Source organism: Oncorhynchus masou, chromosome 12, assembly GCF_036934945.1.
Source record: "Oncorhynchus masou masou isolate Uvic2021 chromosome 12, UVic_Omas_1.1, whole genome shotgun sequence".
NCBI lineage: Eukaryota > Metazoa > Chordata > Actinopteri > Salmoniformes > Salmonidae > Oncorhynchus > Oncorhynchus masou.
The window spans coordinates 30,208,290-30,230,294 of NC_088223.1; the positions used below are offsets into that span (position 1 = coordinate 30,208,290).

The window sequence follows — 22,005 nt, forward strand, 5'->3', positions numbered from 1 at the left end:
AACAGATACAACACACAGCCTAGTAACAGATACAACACACGGCCTAGTAACAGACACAACAGACAGCCTAGTAACAGATACAACACACAGCCTAGTAACAGATACAACAAACAGCCTAGTAACAGATACAACAAACAGCCTAGTAACAGATACAACACACAGCCTAGTAACAGATACAACACACAGCCTAGTAACAGACACAACAGACAGCCTAGTAACAGATACAACACACAGCCTAGTAACAGATAGAACACACAGCCTAGTAACAGATACAACACACAGCCTAGTAACAGATACAACACACGGCCTAGTAACAGACACAACAGACAGCCTAGTAACAGATACAACACACAGCCTAGTAACAGATAGAACACACAGCCTAGTAACAGATACAACACACAGCCTAGTAACAGATACAACACACAGCCTAGTAACAGATACAACACACAGCCTAGTAACAGACACAACAGCCAACTGAGTTACAGACACGACAGGCAGCTTAGTAACAGATACAGCACACAGCCTAGTAACAGATACAACACACAGCCTAGTAACAGATACAACACACAGCCTAGTAACAGATACAACACACACCCATCCTCGGACGGGGCCACAGTGTCTCCTGACCCCTCCTGTCTCAGCCTCCAGTATTTATGCAGCAGTAGTTTATGTGTCGGGGGGCTAGGGTCAGTTTTTTATATCTGGAGTACGTCTCCTGTCCTATTCGTTGTCCTGTGTGAATTTAAGTGTGCTCTCTCTAATTCTCTCTTTCTCTCTTTCTTTCTCTCTCTCGGAGAACCTGAGCCCTAGGACCATGCCTCAGGACTACCTGACATGATGACTCCTTGCTGTCCCCAGTCCACCTGGCCGTGCTGCTGCTCCAGTTTCAACTGTTCTGCCTTATTATTATTGGACCATGCTGGTCATTTATTTATTATGAACATTTGAACATCTTGTCCATGTTCTGTTATAATCTCCACCCGGCACAGCCAGAAGAGGACTGGCCACCCCACATAGCCTGGTTCCTCTCTTGGTTTCTTCCTAGGTTTTGGCCTTTCTAGAGAGTTTTTCCCAGCCACCGTGCTTCTACACCTGCATTGCTTGCTGTTTGGGGTTTTAGGCTGGGTTTCTGTACAGCACTTTGAGATATCAGCTGACGTACGAAGGGCTATATAAATAAATTTGATTTGACAACCTAGTAACATACACAACAGACAGCTTAGTAACAGATACAGCACACGGCCTAGTAACAGACACAACAGACAGTTGAGTAACAGATTTAACTGACAGCCTAGTAACAGACACAATAGACAGCTGAGTTACAGGTACAACAGACAGCCTAGTTACAGACATAACCACAGCCATATATAGCAGACAAAACCACAGCTAGGTATGGCTCTGTACACAAAAAAATCGGACAAACAGCTTTATCATCTGTCTGCATCGCTCACCACTGTTGCTAAGATACACTGTGGCAGTGCCAGTCAGTGTTTAATCAATGAAAGATGTGCAATTCTCATCAGGACAGAGAGAGAGAGAGAGATAAGAGGCAGGCAAGGTGGAGGAGAGAACGCTGATCTATTTTTGCAGCTAAATTGATTGTAAGTAATAAGGTTGAGCTACAGGATGGCAACAAAGAGTCAAATAAATACTTAGAGAATGAAACACATTTAATAATATGACATCTCGTACTTACAGAAGTGCCAGCACTGCCAGGTGAACCTGGAAGGCCCTGCAAGAAAAAAGGAAGACAGTTGTTATCCATTCTAGCCATTGAGAATAGAGAAATAAGAAAAGTGCGTAATGTCTGTCTAAGATATCTTACCAATTCACGCAGTTTGAGGCAATATCCAGCATGGTTAATTACATAACGCTATGGTTAATTCTTCCTTCTACATGTAGTTTGGATGGGGTGGATAGACTTACATCTCTACCGTCCCTGCCGTCCTCTCCATGTGGCCCCCGGGGCCCCTCAGGGCCGGTGGGACCGGGAGGGCCAGGGACAGGCTTGGGGTCAGGCTGGAGGGAGAAGAGACATCACAGTCGATGAGTACATGAGAAGGAGCGAAGGCCACTCTGAGGGGAGTGGAGAAGCTTCTTACTCCAGCCAGAGTTTGATTGTGCCACTAAAGTAACAAAGCATCAAGGCTATCAGGCAACAGAGCATTGAAGTAGATTATTTGCCCCAAAAAACACCAAGAAAAAAAGGAAGAAAGATAAATACCTCAGCATTGGCATACATCTGAAGAAGCAAGAGAAATAAGAAACATGTAGAGTTAGTGAAGTAGTCACACCACCTTCACCCAGAGTGTCAGAAGGAGCTAAAGCACCTGTCCAAAAGAAACCTTCAAAGCTAGAGGGAATAGACCATTGCCAAATTGATATTTGAATCATAAAGAAAGACAGGACTTTTTTCTGCAGTCTAAGGGACAATAGGACTCTGCCCACTCATAACAGCATGTATTCTAATATACAATTCTGACCTGAGGAGTCAGACTTTAATATGCTGACAAAATGGGGCTAAATTGAGAGTGAGAGCCAGCAGTATTCTCTCTGTATGGAGGTAAGTGCTTATTTGACATACAGTACCAGTCAAAAGTTTGGAAACACCTACTCATTCAAGAGTTTTTCTTCATTTTTACTATTTTCTACATTGTAGAAGAATTGTAAAGAAATAAAAAACAATGAAATAAAACATTTGGAATCATGTAGTAACCAGAAAAGTGTTAAACATATGAAAATATATTTTAGATTCTTCAAAGTAGCCACCCATTGCCTTGATGACAGCTTTGCACACTCTTGGCATTCTCTCAACCAGCTTTACCTGGAATACTTTTACAACAGTCTTGAAGGAGTTCCAGCACATGTTGATCACTTGTTGGCTGCTTTTCCTTCACTATGCGGTCCAACTCATCACAAACCATCTTAATTGGGTTGAGGTCGGCTGTTTGTGGAGGCCAGGTCATCTGATGCAACAACATCACTCTCCTTCTTAGTCAAATAGCCCTTACACAGCCTGGATGTGTATTTTGTGTCATTGTCCTGTTAAAAAAACAAATTATAGTCCCACAAAGTGCAAACCAGATGGGATGGTGTATCACTAAAGAAATCACAGACAGTGTCACCAGCAAAGCCCTCCACACCATCACACCTCCTCCTCCATGCTTCACGGTGGGAACCACTCATACGGAGATCCTCCGTTCACCTACTCTGCGTCTCACAAAGACATGGCGGTTGGAACCATAAATCTGAAATTTGGACAGATTTCCACCGGTCTAATGTCCATTGCTCATGTTTCCTGGCCCAAGCAAGTCTCTTCTTCTTATTGGTGTCCTTTAGTAGTGGTTTCTTTGCAGCAATTAGACCATGAAGACCTGATTGACGCAGTTGATGTTGAGATGTGTATGTTACTTGAACTCTGAGGCTAGTGACTCTAATGAACTTGTCTTCTGCTTCCGAGGTAACTCTGAGTCTTCCTTTCCTGTGGTGGTCTGAAGACAGCCAGTTTCGTCATAGCCCTTGATGGTATTTGTGACTGCACTTGAAGAAACGTACAAAATTCTAGACATTTTCTGGATTGACTGACCTTCCTGTCTTAAAGTAATGATGGACTGCCATTTCTATTTGCTTATTTGAGCTTTCTTGCCATAATATGGACTTGGTCTTTTACAAAATAGGGCTATTTTCTGTAAACCAACCCTACCTTGTCACAAGATGCCGCCGGAGAATAAGGAAGACATTTTATGTGCCCCCAGCGATTGTAACTTATTTTTTAAAATTATTATTATTATTATTATTTTATGACCGAAAATACGATGTACGGGCAGGATAGAACAGCGGCGTCTGGTAAGACAAGTGGTAGCGGTACATGCATTTTTGTAAACAACAGCCGGTGCACAATATCTAAGGAAGTCTAGAGATATTGCTCGACTGAAGTAGAGTACCTCATGACAAGCTGTAGACCACACTACCTACCGAGAGAGTTTTCATCTGTATTCTTTGTAGCTGCTTACATACCACCACAGTCAGAGTCTGGCACTAAGACAGCATTGAATGAGCTGCATTCCGCCATGAGCCATCAAGAAAACGCTCACCTAGAGGCTGCACTCCTAGTAGCCCAGGTACTTTAATGCAGGAAATCTTAAATCCGTTTAACCAATTTTATATCAGCATGTTAAATGTGCAACCATAGGAAAAATAACTCTGAACCACCTATACTTCACACACAGCGATGCAAACAAAGCTCTCCCTCGCCCTCCATTTGGCAAATCTGACCATAATTCTAACCTCATGATTCCTGCTTACAAGCAAAAATTAAAGCAGGAAGCACCAGTGACTCGGTCAACAAAAAATGGTCAAATGAAGCAGATGCTAAGCTACAGGACTGTTTTGCTAGCACAGACTGGAATATGTTCCGGGATTCCTCCGATGGTATTGAGGAGTACACCACATCGGTCATTGGCTTCATCACTAAGTGCATCGACGACGTCGTCCCCACAGTGACCGCACGGCAAGCGGTGGCAGCTTCTACCCCCAAGCTATAAGACTCCTGAACATCTAGTCAAATGGCTACCCAGACTATTTGTAGTGCCCCCCCACCCCCTCTTTACACCATTGCTACTCTCTGTTGTCATCTATGCATAGTCACTTTTAGTAACTCTACCTACATGTACTATTACCTCAACCGGTGCCCCCACAAATTGACTCTGCATCGTTACCCCCCTGTATATAGTCTCGCTATTGCTATTTTACTGCTGCTCTTTAATTACTTGTTACTTTTATCTCTTATTCTTATTTGTATTTTTTGACAACAACTACATTGTTGGTTATGGGCTCGTAAGTAAGCATTTCACTGTAAGGTCTACACCTGTTGTATTCGGCGCATGTGACGATACAATTTGATTTGATTTGATTGGCTCAAACGCACTCAGAAGGAAAACAATTCCACAAATGAACTTTTAACAAGGCACACCTGTTAATTGAAATGCATTCTAGGTGACTACCTCATGAAGCTGGTTGAGAGAATGCCAAGAGTGTGCAAAGCTGTCATCAAGGCAATGGGTGGCTATTTTGAAGAATCTCATTTTTTTGGTTACTACATGATTCCATATATGTTATTTCATAGTTTTGATGTTTTTACTATGTTCTATGTCTTCTCTATTATTCTACAATGTAGAAAATAGTAAAAAAAAAGAGAAAAACCCTGGAATGAGTAGGTGTGTCCAAACTTTGACTTGTACTGTATGTATTGTAATCATGGCACTCCTACAGTAGTATAACAGGCCGTCCTATCCCCTCACATTTTAGCAAGTGCAGATTCACAGAAGCCAGTTAGTGAAACCTATGTTACCGGTCGATATGAATCCAAACCCAAAGCAAGTAAAGACCAGGTGGAGACAAGTTTGTTGATGTTACCTCTGTGATAGGCAACTCCTGGCAATTCTCTCTATTGGCTCTCTTCGGGTCGCAATGGATCAACATCCACTGAAGTTCAAACTAGAAAGAGACAATGGCATGATATTGATCATATAACATGACTCATATGATAACGCTTACTGTATAAAAACACACCACTGGGGAACCAACACCTTCTCAACCTTAGCCTGATCGCAGATCGTATGTGCTGTCTTACCAACTCCAACTCTTATTGTCATGCCAAACAACGACCATAAGAGTTGGCAATACAGCACAACCAGATCTGGGGCCAGGCTATCCTTGCCCCGCTCACCACAACAGAAGCATCAGCGTCAGTATCCAGCCTCCCAATAAGCGTATCTCCCTCTGTGTTGACGGGGCCTTTCCCCTTGATGGGCTTCTTGTCCACGGCCTGACAGTCCACATACAGGGTGACCTGGTCTCTCTCCACCCCAATCATCACCTGTAAGGATATGCTATAGGGTTACTGTTGTTGATCCTCAGGGGCCACCGTAATGTTAATGAGTGATCAGTTATCACTAATTACATTGTACCAGGAGTAGAGTTGCACATTTCCAGTAACTTTATCAAATTTCCTAGGTTTTCCAGGATTTCCATCTTATTCCCTCTTGATTCCAGGATCTTCCATCTGAGATTTCTGGAAAGCCGGGGTGTTTTGGGATAGTTACTGTATTTTGCAACGCTAACCAGGAGTGCCATCAGTCATTCCATCACCTTGTGCCACTTGGTGTTGAACAACACAGAGAGCCCTGGGAAGGTGACGGTCTGCAGGTTGCCATCCTGGCCCATCAGGAAGTACTCCAAGGCCTGCTGGTCTCCATTCAGCCTGAGCCCTGCCTGCTTTCGGCCGTCTTCATCCACCACCTGCCACACGTTCCACACCTTGTTCACCGTGTTCTTGATCATACGGAACGTGACCATGACGGAGTACTCGTCAGGGAAACCCCGGGGGAAATTGAGCCTGGGTGAAGAAGAACAGAAGATGAAGATGAAGATACAGATGGGTGGGAGAGGGAGGAGAGAAAAGGGTTCATACATGCATGAGTCCAGTGAAGCCCCTGTGGAAGGTCATCCTCCGTGGGAGTGGGATGGATGGACAGAAGAAATGGTTCAAACTTCTCTTTACAAAATCATAAAGAATGTAGTTCAGTTAGAGTCACAGAGAAAAGGGCACTGGGGGCGACACTTCGACAGTGGGTAAAAAAGCAGCTTTCCACCACATACACACAGCACACATTGGGTGGTTCGAGGATTTCAGATCTCTGATGGCGGCTAATGTCAAAGACACTCCATGATCACAAAGCAGAGGTAGAGCTGCTGCAGGCCACGTTTAAAAAGCATCACACACAGCGGCTCAGTTCCCTTCCCGCTCCTCACGCCCACGATAACATCATGAATGGAGACATCAATCAAACCCTAACACTTTTATGTTCAAAGCACTTCCATTCTCTTTCTCTCTCTATCCCTCCATCTCTCCCTGTCTCTAATGCATGATGCATGCATAACGCAACAGTTACAGATACTCCAAAGGAACAACGAGGCCCTTTATTTTTTCCATCAAACCCTTTTGTTATAAACAGAAGCGGCGCCCCGGTGGCTCTGATCAACAAACCAATTAAACAGTGGTCCCGTCTCCGTCTCTAACGCGTAAACTGCTCTCCAGTCTCCCCTGTCCTAAACCTCTAGGCTGGTATTCATAAAAAGTCTCAGGTGCTGATCTCAGATTAAGGCCCCTTCAGTCCATTCGTTATCATCTAAAAGGTTAAACTGATCCTAGAGCAGCACTCCTACTTGTCGCTTCATGAATACGAGCCCTGGGGTTTTAACTAGCCAGGCCAAGGGCTCCATAGGTGGTGCCTTTATGGACGGGAGCTGCAGAGCTGCAGCCGGGCTTGTAAATGGATCAAGGCAATAAAAAAGGAGTTTCCTGTAACCCAATAAAACAAATGAAGACCACTCTCTCTAACGTTCCTGCAGTGTGCCTATGTGTGTGTGTGTGTTTGTGTGTGCTGAATGCACATTGGGAGAAAGTATCTCACAGCCTAGGCCAGAGTTTGATGCGTGTTTTGTTGCAGGCTTCTATCCCCTGCAGTGATAAGGACACAGGTATCGGAAATGAACCTTTCTGACGACAGACTTCAAAGCCCAGACAGACTGGCCACTGGACTCCGAGAGATAAATGTTTTTGTGATTAGTGTCCTGAGTGGCATGAGGCAGACTGGAAGATGTCAGTATGTTACATAACAGCTTATGTGAAAACAGGACCAATACAGGTCACTGGCCAGACCAGCAGTGAAACACCAGAAGACAGCTTTAGTTATGTAAGAAGGTAACCACGTAACAACAACCTCTAGCCTACTAAGCAATATGAAAACAGTCTAAGTTGAAAATGGAAGATTGTGCACTGGTTTTCAATTATTTATTTTTTACAGGGTAGAATACCAGGCTAGAGGATCCCCACACGTAAACGATCTAGCTGATCTAGGCAAGACACACACACACACACACACACACACACACACACACACACACACACACACACACACACACACACACACACGGGCTGTCACCACCTGTCTCTTTTGATTTCCAGAATCCTTCATGAGCACAGACAGAAACAAGTGAATACAACTACAACTTATAATGCTGCATGATGAAATATGTCTCTATGTTTCTGGTACGGTATATTTAATGGTTACACGAGGTTTGGGCGGGTGGGGTCCACTGCTTTCCCCCCTCGTTGCTAAGAGATGCCAAATCAGTTCAGACATGCTGTTCTCCATTTCACAGAGTGATAACACCTGTCTGAGACCTGCAATAATACAACACCTGCATCGACCCAGGGGAAAGTATTTATTATGTGTGCGTGTGTGTGTGAGTGTAGCGATTATGTGTGTGTTTCTGTTTCTGGTTTCTTCATTCTTTCTTCACCTGGTAGGTATTTGAAAGCTGGCCTCCGTATTGAGCCATAATAATACAACACTTGCAGCAAGCCTGGACAAGCTGCAATATCATGTTTCTTTTTCTATCTTTCCTTACCTGGTAGGGATCTGGAAGTTAGCCTCCCTATCAAGGCGATATGCCACCTGGAGAGGAGTGGAGCCCTCCACCTTCCTCACCCCCTTCAGAGGAATAACATCCAGCTGGAACTGGGTGATCAGATCAAACCCTAAAAGAGAGGGAAACGGATTTTCAGATATCTCCTGTTCGTTCTGAATGACATGTTACAGTATTATTCAACTGGTGGGTCTAACTCTGAATGCTGATTGATTAAAAGCGCATTCCAGCCAATGTCTATTCCACAAGTTACAATGTATGATGTTAAAATGCCTATTTACTCTGTTCCATCTGACTGTGCAATCCACTGTCTCATTAGCCCAGCCATTCAATTTATAAACTATAAAAAAACATCTAGACATTATCTCGCATTTCTTTTAGACTAATATTTAGTTTTCAACAGTGGATATTTGTATAAACATTGCTATCTGTCTCTCTGACATTTGCAACATTGTTCCAATATTCAAATTTGAACAGCTGTCCTATAGTAATGAACGTGTTGGGAGTCGGGACGAGACATGCAGGCATCATTTCTTAGCCAGTCGAAATCATGAATCATATACAAAGAACTGTCAATAGAAAAAAGGTCAAGCGAAACGAAGTGCAGGTAGTTTGCTGTCTTTCCAGCTTCAGTATGAAGTGATTGTGTAAATTGTGTTGTTGGCTGTCTCCTCTGAACAACAGTGTCCTGACGAGAAAGTACATTTTCTATGCCAGGTGAAATCATGCCTCATTAGCTCATTGTTATGCATGTATCCAAAATAAACGTCACTAGAAAAATAGCTTAAACAAACGCAAATGCAGCTACTTTGCTAGCTAGCAAGCAAGGGATAAGAACGTTGCCAGCCAGTATGGCAATGGAATATTTAGAACGAACGACTGGGTCACGCCCATAAATACAGAACAAAAAAACTGAACGACTGGGTTGTGTTTCTGGCAACCGAATCAATAGAACGAACAACCAGCTGAATTTGTGTCGGGACTATATCTAGTGGAAGGATGAAATAGTATGAATAAATTAATAAAAAATATTTTTTTTTATTAAAAGATGGAAATCATTATTTGAATATGTTGGTAACCCGTTGTAAAAACGTGATAATACCCTCGAAGCAGGTGTTTGGAGGATATATTGGCACGACTTCGTCTAGGGCATGCCAATATATCCTCCAAACACCGGCTTCTCGGGCATTATCACTTAATTGTACGTATCCCTTGAATCGTTCTCGTGAATTATAATGTATGTTATATACTGTATTCCAGCAGTAGGAAAATAAAAACTATGCACATCTGATTGACAGGTACTGGTCTTTTTTGTATTTGACACACAGTGTTATAAAAGTGTAAGGACATATTTCTGGATCAGTTTTGTAAAGTCAAATCAAATCGTATTTGTCACATGAACCGAATACAACAGGTGTAGACCTGGGGGGTAGTGTCTTGCGGTTGGAGGCCGAGCAGTTGCCATACCAGGCAGTGATGCAACCTGTCAGGATGCTCTCGATGGTGCAGCTGTAAAATCTTTTGAGGATCTGGGGACCCATGCCAAATCTTTTCAGTCTCCTGAGGGGGAATAGTTTTTTTTGTGTCCTCTTCATGACTGTCTTGGTGTGGTTGGACCATGATAGTTTGTTGGTGATGTGGACGCCAAGGAACTTGAAGCTCTCAAACTGCTCCATAACAGCCCCATCCATGAGAATGGGGGTGTGCTCGGTCCTCCTTTTCCTGGAGTCCACAATCATCTCCTTTGTCTTGATCCCGTTGAGGGAGAGGTTGTGGTCCTGGCACCACACAGTCAGGTCTCTGACCTCCTCCCTACAGGCTGTCTCATCGTTGTCGGTGATCAGGCCTAACACCGTTGTGTCATCGGCAAATGTAATGATGGTGTTGGAGTTGTGCCTGGCTCTGCAGTCATGAGTGAACAGGGAGTACAGGAGGGGACTGAGCAGGCACCACTGAGGGATCCCCGTGTTGAGGATCAGCGTGGCAGATGTGTTGTTTCCTACCCTTACCACCTGGGCGCAGACCATCAGGAATTCAAGGATCCAGTTGCAGAGGGATGTGTTTAGTCCCAGAGTCCTTAGCTTAGTGATGAGCTTTGAGGGCACTATGGTGTTGAACGCTGAGCTGTAGTCATTGAATAGCATTCTCACATAGGTGTTCCTTTTGCTCAGGTGTGAAAGGGCAGTGTGGAGTGCAATAGAGATTGCATCATCTGTGGATCTGTTGGTGTGGTATGCAAATTGGAGTGGGTCTAGGGTTTCTGGGATAATGATGTTGATGTGAGCCATGACCAGCTTTTCAAAGCACTTCATGGCTACATATATGAGTGCTACGGTTCTGTAGTCATTTAGGCAGGTTACCTTAGTGTGCTTGGGCACAGGGACTATGGTGGTCTGCTTGAAACATGTTGGTACTACAGACTCAGACAGGGAGAGGTTGAAAATGTCAGTGAAGACACTTGCCAGTTGGTCAGCGCATGCTCAGAGTACACGTCCTGGCCCTGAGGCCTTGTGAATGTTGACCTGTTTAAAGGTCTTACTCACATCGGCTGCAGAGTGCGTGATCACACCGTCGTCCAGAACAGCTGATGTCTCATGCATGTTTCAGTGTTACTTGCCTCGAAGCGAGCATAGGAGTTATTCAGCTCGTCTGGAATTTTTTTAATTTTTTTTTTTATTTCACCTTTATTTAACCAGGTAGGCTAGTTGAGAACAAGTTCTCATTTGCAACTGCGACCTGGCCAAGATAAAACATAGCAGTGTGAACAGACAACACAGAGTTACACATGGAGTAAACAATTAACAAGTCAATAACACAGAATAAAAAAAGGGGAGTCTATATACAATGTGTGCAAAAGGCATGAGGAGGTAGGCGAATAATTACAATATTGCAGATTAACACTGGAGTGATAAATGATCAGATGATCATGTACAGGTAGAGATATTGGTGTGCAAAAGAGCAGAAAAGTAAATAAATAAAAACTGTGGGGATGAGGTAGGTGAAAATGGGTGGGCTATTTACTAATAGATTATGTACAGCTGCAGCGATCGGTTAGCTGCTCAGATAGCTGATGTTTGAAGTTGGTGAGGGAGATAAAAGTCTCCAACTTCAGCGATTTTTGAAATTCGTTCCAGTCACAGGCAGCAGAGTACTGGAACGAAAGGCGGACGAATGAGGTGTTGGCTTTAGGGATGATCAGTGAGATACACCTGCTGGAGCGTGTGCTACGGATGGGTGTTGCCATCGTGACCAGTGAACTGAGATAAGGCGGAGCTTTACCTAGCATGGCCTTGTAGATGACCTGGAGCCAGTGGGTCTGGCGACGAATATGTAGCGAGGGCCAGCCGACTAGAGCATACAAGTCGCAGTGGTGGGTAGTATAAGGTGCTTTAGTGACAAAACGGATGGCACTGTGATAAACTGCATCCAGTTTGCTGAGTAGAGTGTTGGAAGCAATTTTGTAGATGACATCGCCGAAGTCGAGGATCGGTAGGATTGTCAGTGTTACTAGGGTAAGCTTGGCAGCGTGAGTGAAGGAGGCTTTGTTGCGGAATAGAAAGCGGACTCTTGATTTGATTTTCGATTGGAGATGTTTGATATGGGTCTGGAAGGAGAGTTTGCAGTCTAGCCAGACACCTAGGTACTTATAGGTGTCCACATATTCAAGGTCGGAACCATCCAGTGTGGTGATGCTAGTCGGGCATGCGGGTGCAGGCAGCGATCGGTTGAAAAGCATGCATTTGGTTTTACTAGCGTTTAAGAGCAGTTGGAGGCCACGGAAGGAGTGTTGTATGGCATTGAAGCTCGTTTGGAGGTTAGATAGCACAGTGTCCAATGACGGGCCGAAAGTATATAGAATGGTGTCGTCTGCGTAGAGGTGGATCAGGGAATCGCCCGCAGCAAGAGCAACATCATTGATATATACAGAGAAAAGAGTCGGCCCGAGAATTGAACCCTGTGGCACCCCCATAGAGACTGCCAGAGGACCGGACAGCATGCCCTCCGATTTGACACACGGAACTCTGTCTGCAAAGTAATTGGTGAACCAGGCAAGGCAGTCATCTGAAAAACCGAGGCTACTGAGTCTGCCGATAAGAATATGGTGATTGACAGAGTCGAAAGCCTTTGCAAGGTCGATGAAGACGGCTGCACAGTACTGTCTTTTATCGATGGCGGTTATGATATTGTTTAGTACCTTGAGTGTGGCTGAGGTGCACCCGTGACCTGCTCGGAAACCAGATTGCACAGCGGAGAAGGTACGGTGGGATTCGAGATGGTCAGTGACCTGTTTGTTGACTTGGCTTTCGAAGACCTTAGATAGGCAGGGCAGGATGGATATAGGTCTGTAACAGTTTGGGTCCAGGGTGTCTCCCCCTTTGAAGAGGGGGATGACTGCGGCAGCTTTCCAATCCCTGGGGATCTCAGACGATATGAAAGAGAGGTTGAACAGGCTGGTAATAGGGGTTGCGACAATGGCGGCGGATAGTTTCAGAAATAGAGGGTCCAGATTGTCAAGCCCAGCTGATTTATATGGGTCCAGGTTTTGCAGCTCTTTCAGAACATCTGCTATCTTTTTGGAGTTGGAGCTACAGGATGCAAACTTCTGCCTGAAGAAGCTGGCCTTTAGCTTTCCTGACTGACTGCGTGTATTGGTTCCTGACTTCCTTGAACAGTTGCATATCGCGGGGACTGTTCGATGCTATTGCAGTCCGCCACAGGATGTTTTTGTGCTGGTCGAGGGCAGTCAGGTCTGGAGTGAACCAAGGGCTGTATCTGTTCTTAGTTCTGCATTTTTTGAACGGAGCATGCTTATCTAAAATGGTGAGGAAGTTACTCTTAAAGAATGACCAGGCATCCTCAACTGACGGGATGAGGTCAATGTCCTTCCAGGATACCCGGGCCAGGTCAAATCAAATCAAATTGTATTTGTCACATACACATGGTTAGCAGATGTTAATGCGAGTGTAGCGAAATGCTTGTGCTTCTAGTTCCGACAATGCAGTAATAACCAACCAAGTAATCTAACTAACAATTCCTAAACTAATGTCTTATACACAGTGTAAGGGGATAAAGAATATGTACATAATGATATATGAATGAGTGATGGTACAGAGCAGCATAGGCAAGATACAGTAGATGGTATCGAGTACAGTATATACATATGAGATGAGTATGTAAACAAAGTGGCATAGTTAAAGTGGCTAGTGCTACATGTATTACATAAGGATGCAGTAGATGAACACAGGATCCACGTCGCGAAAAACATATTCTTGGTCGTACTGATGGTGAGTTGACGCTGATCTTATATTCAGTAGTTCTTCTCGACTGTATGTAATGAAACCTAAGATGACCTGGGGTACTAATGTAAGAAATAACACGTAAAAAAACAAAAAACTGCATAGTTTCCTAGGAACGCGAAGCGAGGCGGCCATCTCTGTCGGCGCTGGAAGTCAATTAGAAAGGCATGCTCACAGAAGTGTTTTAGGGAGCATTTGATAGTGATGAGGGGTGGTCGTTTGACTGCGGCACCGTAGCGGATACAGGCAATGAGGCAGTGGTCGCTGAGATGCTGAGATCCTGGTTGAAGACAGCGGAGGTGTATTTGGAGGGCCAGTTGGTCAGGATGACGTCTATGAGGGTGCCCTTGCTTACAGAGTTAGGGTTGTACCTGGTGGGTTCCTTGATGATTTGTGTGAGATTGAGGGCATCTAGCTTAGATTGTAGGACTGCCGTGGTGTTAAGCATATCCCAGTTTAGGTCACCTAACAGAACAAACTCTGAAGCTAGATGGGGGGCAATCAATTCACAAATGGTGTCCAGGGCACAGCTGGGAGCTGAGGGGGGTCGGTAACAGGCGGCAACAGTGAGATACTTATTTCTGGAGAGAGTAATTTTCAGAATTAGTAGATCGAACTGTTTGGGTATGGACCTGGAAAGTATGACATTACTTTGCAGGCTATCTCTGCAGTAGACTGCAACTCCTCCCCCTTTGGCAGATCTATCTTGACGGAAGATGTTATAGTTGGGTATGGAAATCTCTGAATTTTTGGTGGCCTTCCTGAGCCAGGATTCAGACACGGCAAGGACATCAAGGTTAGCAGAGTGTGCTAAAGCAGTGAGTAAAACAAACTTAGGGAGGAGGCTTCTGATGTTGACATGCATGAAACCAAGGCTTTTTCGATCACAGAAGTCAACAAATGAGGGTGCCTGGGGACATGCAGGGCCTGGGTTTACCTCCACATCACCCGCGGAACAGAGAAGGAGTAGTATGAGGGTGCGGCTAAAGGCTATCAAAACTGGTCGCCTAGAGCGTTGGGGACAGAGAATTAGAGGAGCAGGTTTCTGGGTATGGTAGAATATATTCAGGGCATAATGCGCAGACAGGGGTATGGTGGGGTGCGGGTACGGCGGAGGTAAGCCCAGGCACTGGGTGATGATGAGAGAGGTTTTATCTCTGGACATGCTGGTTGTAATGGGTGAGGTCACCGCCTATGTGGGAGGTGGGATAAAGGAGGTATCAGGGGTATGAGGAGTGAGACTAGGGGCTCCATTGTGAACTAAAACAATGATAACTAACCTGAGCAACAGTATACAAGGCATATTGACATTTGAGAGAGACATACAGCGAGGCATACAGTAATCACAGGTGTTGAATTGGGAAAGCTAGCTAAAACAGTGGGTGAGACAACAGCTGATCAACTAGCACAACAACAGCAGGTAAAATGGCATTGACTAGGCAACGGGGCCGACAGATAAAACAAACAAGCAGAATGGAGTACCGTGATTAATGGACAGTCCAGCGTGCATCAGCTATGTAGCCAAGTGATCAGAGTCCAGGGGGCAGCGGTGGATGGGGCCGGGGGGCTGGACTGGCGAGTGTTATCCAGGTTAAAAAACAAACAATGACTAAATAGCTTGTAGCTAGTTAGCTGGTTAGCTTCTGGAGATTCTTGAGTGTGTTCTAAAAATTAAATTAGGCTTGTGTCACTGGGCAGGTCTTGGCTGTGCTTCCCTTTGTAGTCTGTAATAGTTTGCAAGCCCTGCAACATCCGACTATTAACGTAGCCGGTGTAGTCCTGTAACAGATTCGATCTTAGTCCTGTATTGACGCTTTGCCTGTTTGATGGTTCGTCGGAGGGCATAGCGGGATATCTTATAAGCTTCCGAGTTAGAGTCCTGCTCCTTGAAAGCGGTAGTTCTAGACTTGAGCTCAGTGAGAATGTTGCCTGTAATCCATGGCTTCTGGTTGGGGTATGTACGCACAGTCACTGTGGGGACGACGTCCTCAATGCACTTATAGATGTAGCCAGTGACTGATGTGGTGTCTCCTCAATGCCATCAGAAGAATCCCAGAACATATTCCAGTCTGTGCTCGTAAAAAAGTCCTGTAGTTTAGCGTCTGCTTCATCTGACCACTGTTTTATAGAAAGTGGACATTTTGGAATGTCAGTGTTTCCCCACTTTACTATGTTTAACGGTTTATTCTGGTTTCATAATCTGTATGCAAAACAGGGTGCAGTGATATGACTAACATATGATTCTCATTAGTTGTTCTCTTATACGTAGGCCTGTACCTTCCCTGCCTGCAACACATTGCACACCATGTGATTTGAAGGCAGCTAATGCATCTGTTTCTACCAGGGCGCTGGTACACAATTAACATCTTGCTGAGCTAGAATTGTTCCTACTAAAATCTATCAGGCTTCAGCGGAATATTTTATGTGGCTCATTTGAAATCTAAACGTGTCTCAAGCCATTAAGCATTTTGACAGCCCAGCCTAGTTCACTAAGCAATCACAGCAGCTAGCTTAGTGATGTTCTGTATTTTGCTTCCTCAGGGATTTCTGTAAACCAAGGCTGGTGGTTTGGTGGTCCTGGGCATTTAAAATGTAAGTCTATGCTGTCTAGCAAAGAGAAAAACCACAGGGACTATAGTGTTAAACTATTGCTCCAGACAGAGCTCCTTCTGACCTGGTCTGTTGATGTGAGGTAAGACTTGGTTACAGAAAGACATCGCAAAACTACTAGCTCAGACCTCCTGAGATGTCTTGTACTGTTTGATACAACGTTGAGATATGTAATATGTCTTCCCATGCAGGTCTCCTTTTGATTACGTCATAAACTATATCCACATCTCATGGGACAGGGCGCAAGCAAGATGTGGCCAAAGACATACCGGAAGCAAATTGTTGCTGTTTTACAGTATGTCCCACCAGGGATGAAGAGGACTAAGTTAGTACGCATATTCACAGTAGTCATAGTCATAGTATCTATACATTACCTGGAAGGTCATCTTGTCCATTTCTCATGGGAGGGCAGACAGCTGTGTCCCCATCTAACCTGTTAAGATCTAACTCTGATGGAAAACACACAGAGACAGAAGCTTGATTAGGATGTTTCCGTTCACAGCATTTACATTTGAGTCATTTAGCAGACACTCTTATCCAGAGCGACTTACAGAAGGGAGGGGATGCATGTACTTTTTCCTGTACTGGTTCCCCGTGGGAATCAAACACACAACTCTGGCATTGCAAGCACCATTCTCTACCAACTGAGCCACCAACCAAACACTGACTTCACAGTGCCAACTCCATGGGAAAGCCACAGGGAGATCAGGCAACTGTGAGAAAACATGGTAAGAATGTAATTCACCTTATACTCTGGATTCATTTTTCTATGTTGGTTATTCTTAAAGCTGTGGCATCCTATATTTGATACCACAAGCACACACACAGGTATGTAGTAAAGTATCAGATGCAAAAGAGAACAGCCCGGTCTCATAGACTAGACATAACAAATTACACATGTAAATAAGGGACACTCAAATTAGTACGTTACTTTTGGTATGGTTACATAAGACAGAAGGTTACTCAAGGCATAAACAAAGGTAGGGTGGTTGGTAAGGGTGGATGGGTGGGTGTATAATCTGAACATCTAGCAACTCAAAGGTTGCGTGTTGAAATCTCATCATGGACTACTTTGCAATCTAACACTAACCCCTAGCTAATGTCAGCCACAATAAATTGGAATTCATAACATATTATATGCTATTATACTGTATGCTTTGCAAATTCGTAACATGTTGAACATACGACATACAAGATTTACATTTACTATGTTATTAAGTCTACCCCTGAGCCCAGATTGAAGATATTGTTGACGTATGTGTGTAGCTGTTGTAGCGTGAATGTGGATCGGGGTAAGGCCATATCGCTCAAGCTTGTCGAGCACAGGAGGCTGATGAGGGGAGGATGGCTCTTAGTAATGGCTGGAATGGAGTAAATGGAATGACATCAAACACATGGAAACCATGTGTTTGATGTGTTCGATACCATTTCATGAATTCCATACCAGCTATTATTATGAGCCAGTCCTCCCCAATTAAGGTGCCACCAGCTGCCTCTGTTGTTGAGAAACTAACAGGTATTCTCAGTTTATTAATCTACAGATGTAGCATCTAAATTTGTTCACCCTGTTGAAAACATGTATTGTATTTGAAGTTCGTAATTTCCACTTTAAAATTTCAGACTTGATTGTCCCTTATGAAAAATGTATGAACCCCTACAAAAACATAATTCACATTTTCTTTTTCTGCAGGATTATTTTCCTGCTGCAGCAAATGGGCTCAAATGTAGATGCTACATCTGTACCTGTGATTTATTGAGATGGAAATCTCTCTGTAGAACTAACTTAATGTCTTTCTCAATGTCTTTCTCAGGTGATTAAGTAACCTATAATATTAGTCGTGTGTCTTTAGTATTTGTTAATGTACTATAACCTACATATCTGACTGGGATTAACTGTCATTGGATGGGATTAATTGAAAAAGAGAGCTACTGTAATGTAACTAAAACCTGAGGTGATTTTTTCAATGTCCTTCTCAGCTAAAGCTTTAAGTGAATCTTGAAACAATGAGAGCGAAAACATTTGATCATGTTTCATTGAAGAGCCTTGCTCTACTGTAGTAGTATCATCTCAAGGTGAAACTTCTAAAGTATTCAGAGAACACATCTCCTCCTCTCCTCCCCCTGTTTGATATGAGGATGAAAACGCAGTGCAGGGGAAACTAGGAAACAAAGATCTGGAAGTAATGAAACAACGCTGGGAGCCGGAGGGCTTCGAGCCTCTACTCCCAGAGTCAATAACCTGACTCAGCTCATTCGGAGGTGCAGAGTGTGGAGGCAACACATCTGGAAGACCCTATCGGTTCCACCATAACTGCTGAGTAGAGGAGATACTTTGGTGAGATGGTATTTATCCTGTGTGTTTACTAGCCATAAACACTTCTCTCGCTGTGCAGTGGGAGCTGTAAGTAGTTAACCACTCCCTCCCCAATACCATGGTCTGCATCCCAAATGGCACCCTATTCCCTATATAGTGCAGTATTTTTTTTTAACCAGATCCTTACGGGGCCTGATCAAAATTAGTGCACTATAGTGGGAATAGGGTGCCATTTGGGATAAAAGCCCATGTGTTTTAGCAGCCTATTCATTACGCTAAACGAGCAGTAGATGGAGATGGACCTCAGCTCAGGTTTTACGACACCGCCGTCACATGTGACTGAGTGCTATGAGGATGACTAGTGGATATAAGCAGACCATTTCCAAAAGGAAAGTAATCTAGCTACGTATTAGACCACACATCATGTGCTTGTACTGCAACAGTAAACCATGCTATAAGATGGTATTCACTTTACATGTGATAAGAATAAACATTTTGTTTTTTTTACTACTGTAAGTATACCCCAAGTCTGTATTGTATTTGTGTTGATGGTGAAAAACATCCCATAATGTGGATAGATGTGTTATTGCATCTCTCTGACAGCTTGCGAGAGAGGCTTAAAACAGATGTAGGATCTTCATTTGAGCCAGTTTTCTACATTAGGAAAATAATGTGAATTATTATGTGGATTATAATTAATATACTTTTTTTGTAGGGGTTGAAACATTTTTCGTCAGGACAAATCAAGTCTGACATTTTTAAGTGGAAAATACAACGTTAGAATCCTTTTTAAACCTCAAATACACTACAAGTTTGCATTTCCTGCTGTGCAGGACAAAAACAGGATCAAATTAAGATACGGTATCTGTAAGAATTAAGAAACTAGAGATTATCTGAATTAATCTTACAGACTAGTACAGTAGGCTACACTACATCTGCTGTTTTGGTCTTAATCTTAGATTTGCATTTGTATGAAATGGAATGACTTGGTATTCCTGAAACAACGTGTGTGTTTTGATACCAAAATCAAATGTAGTTGTGCAAACAAATACCATATTCCAGTAGTACACTGTTATGTGTCTATCATGAGCCTGAAGGCATCTGGGTAACTTACGGCCGAGGGCAGGAGAGAGTAGCAGAGAGAGGAGGGCCATGCAGGTAGAGGAGTACAGCAACATCGCTGGGTTCCGTGGTCGCTTCCTGAGAGAGAGAGAGAGAGAGAGAGAGAGAGAGAGAGAGAGAGAGAGAGAGAGAGAGAGAGAGAGAGAGGGAGAGGGAGAGGGCGAGAGAGAGGGAGAGGGAGAGGGAGAGCGAGAGAAAGGACAGCTGGGTCAGTGATCTGATTTCTTTAGTCATCATGTCTACCATCTCTGGCCTGATTTGATAAAGCTTTAGAGTAGCGACACATTAAAAGACATTACAACTCACGTAGATCAGTACGATCAGTTAACACAAGCACACGTTATGGCAGAAATACAGGAACCCATACATTTCTCCTTTTGCAGGTAATGGGGGAAACTGTGTCAGGATGATGTTCATAAGCAGTCGAGTGTTGTTTTACTGATGCCAGACATGAGTATACATTGTCTAAGACATTAGCTCAACTCCAGAGTACAAATGTCTGTCCATACTAAGTAAGTTTACAAAAATAGTGAAGTAAAAACTACACACAGTAACGACAGGCATTGTGTCGTAGAAAGCAGCAACAATGAAAATGACTTGCTCGGGACGGCCATTGTCATGCATAGGCCTACGCCACATAATAATGGCTGGAAAGGAGAGAATGGAATGGCACCAAACACATGGACACCATGTGTTTGATGTGTTTGATACCATTCCACTTATTCCGCTCCAGCCGTTACCACGAGCTCGTCTGCCCCAATTAAGGTGCCACCAGCCTCATGTGGCTTACACATGAATGTGTACTTACATAAAACCAAAACATTGTGTTGTGTGTCCTCAAACCGCTCCACAGACTAAGAAATAAGACCGCACCACTGGCCTTGCTTTACTCAACCTTCCTCAGCCCCTTCCTCAGCCCCTTCCTCAGCCCTATCAGAAGGCTGACAGGCAGGGTGGTATGGAGTGATGGCCGAGGGTGTATATGGAGGTCTTTTTCCGTAAGAGAGATGACCTGTTAAAGCTTTGATCCGCATTAGGAGACACAGCGCCACTGGCTGCCCCCTGGAACATTTGCTATTGCTGTTGTTTGGTTTATTAAACAGCAGTGAGGATCTCCAGCATCAAGAATAAAACAACCACAGTACATCCTCTGCTGTTCTATCAAGAATAAAACAACCGCAGTACATACTCTGCTGTTCTATCAAGAATAAAACAACCGCAGTACATACTCTGCTGTTCTATCAAGAAAAACACAACCGCAGTACATACTCTGCTGTTCTATCAAGAATAAAACAGCCGCAGTACATACTCTGCTGTTCTATCAAGAATAAAACAACCGCAGTACATACTCTGCTGTTCTATCAAGAATAAAACAACCGCAGTACATACTCTGCTGTTCTATCAAGAATAAAACAACCGCAGTACATACTCTGCTGTTCTATCAAGAATAAAACAACTGCAGTACATACTCTGCTGTTCTATCAAGAATAAAACAACCGCAGTACATACTCTGCTGTTCTATCAAGAATAAACCACACCCGCAGTACATACTCTGCTGTTCTATCAAGAATAAAACAACCACAGTACATACTCTGCTGTTCTATCAAGAAAAACACAACCGCAGTACATACTCTGCTGTTCTATCAAGAATAAAACTGCCGCAGTACATACTCTGCTGTTCTATCAAGAATAAACCACACCCGCAGTACATACTCTGCTGTTCTATCAAGAATAAACCACACCCGCAGTACATACTCTGCTGTTCTATCAAGAATAAAACAACCACAGTACATACTCTGCTGTTCTATCAAGAAAAACACAACCGCAGTACATACTCTGCTGTTCTATCAAGAATAAAACTGCCGCAGTACATACTCTGCTGTTCTATCAAGAATAAACCACACCCGCAGTACATACTCTGCTGTTCTATCAAGAATAAACCACACCCGCAGTACATACTCTGCTGTTCTATCAAGAATAAAACAACCACAGTACATATTCTGCTGTTCTATCAAGAATAAACCACACCCGCAGTACATACTCTGCTGTTCTATCAAGAATAAACCACACCCGCAGTACATACTCTGCTGTTCTATCAAGAATAAAACAGCCGCAGTACATACTCTGCTGTTCTATCAAGAGTTGCAATGGTGTCCGATGGAAAAAAAG

At 43.7% G+C, this 22,005-nt stretch overlaps 1 protein-coding gene across 2 annotated transcripts in view; it reads right to left on the reverse strand.

Annotated features, from left to right (window-relative positions):
- Nucleotides 1-22,005, reverse strand: part of LOC135549830 (collagen alpha-1(IX) chain-like) — a 42,779-nt gene that overhangs the window by 18,310 nt on the left and 2,464 nt on the right. The window contains exons 2-10 of one of the 2 annotated variants that reach the window (XM_064980159.1): nucleotides 19,829-19,914; nucleotides 16,775-16,849; nucleotides 8,476-8,605; nucleotides 6,151-6,397; nucleotides 5,729-5,878; nucleotides 5,416-5,496; nucleotides 2,225-2,242; nucleotides 1,927-2,019; nucleotides 1,697-1,732 (exon numbers count right to left, since the gene is read on the reverse strand). In XM_064980159.1, the coding sequence (XP_064836231.1) occupies nucleotides 1,697-1,732; nucleotides 1,927-2,019; nucleotides 2,225-2,242; nucleotides 5,416-5,496; nucleotides 5,729-5,878; nucleotides 6,151-6,397; nucleotides 8,476-8,605; nucleotides 16,775-16,849; nucleotides 19,829-19,914 (916 nt within the window). The remainder of the gene's footprint in view (nucleotides 1-1,696; nucleotides 1,733-1,926; nucleotides 2,020-2,224; nucleotides 2,243-5,415; nucleotides 5,497-5,728; nucleotides 5,879-6,150; nucleotides 6,398-8,475; nucleotides 8,606-16,774; nucleotides 16,850-19,828; nucleotides 19,915-22,005) is intronic. The other variant, XM_064980160.1, reaches the window with a different exon arrangement.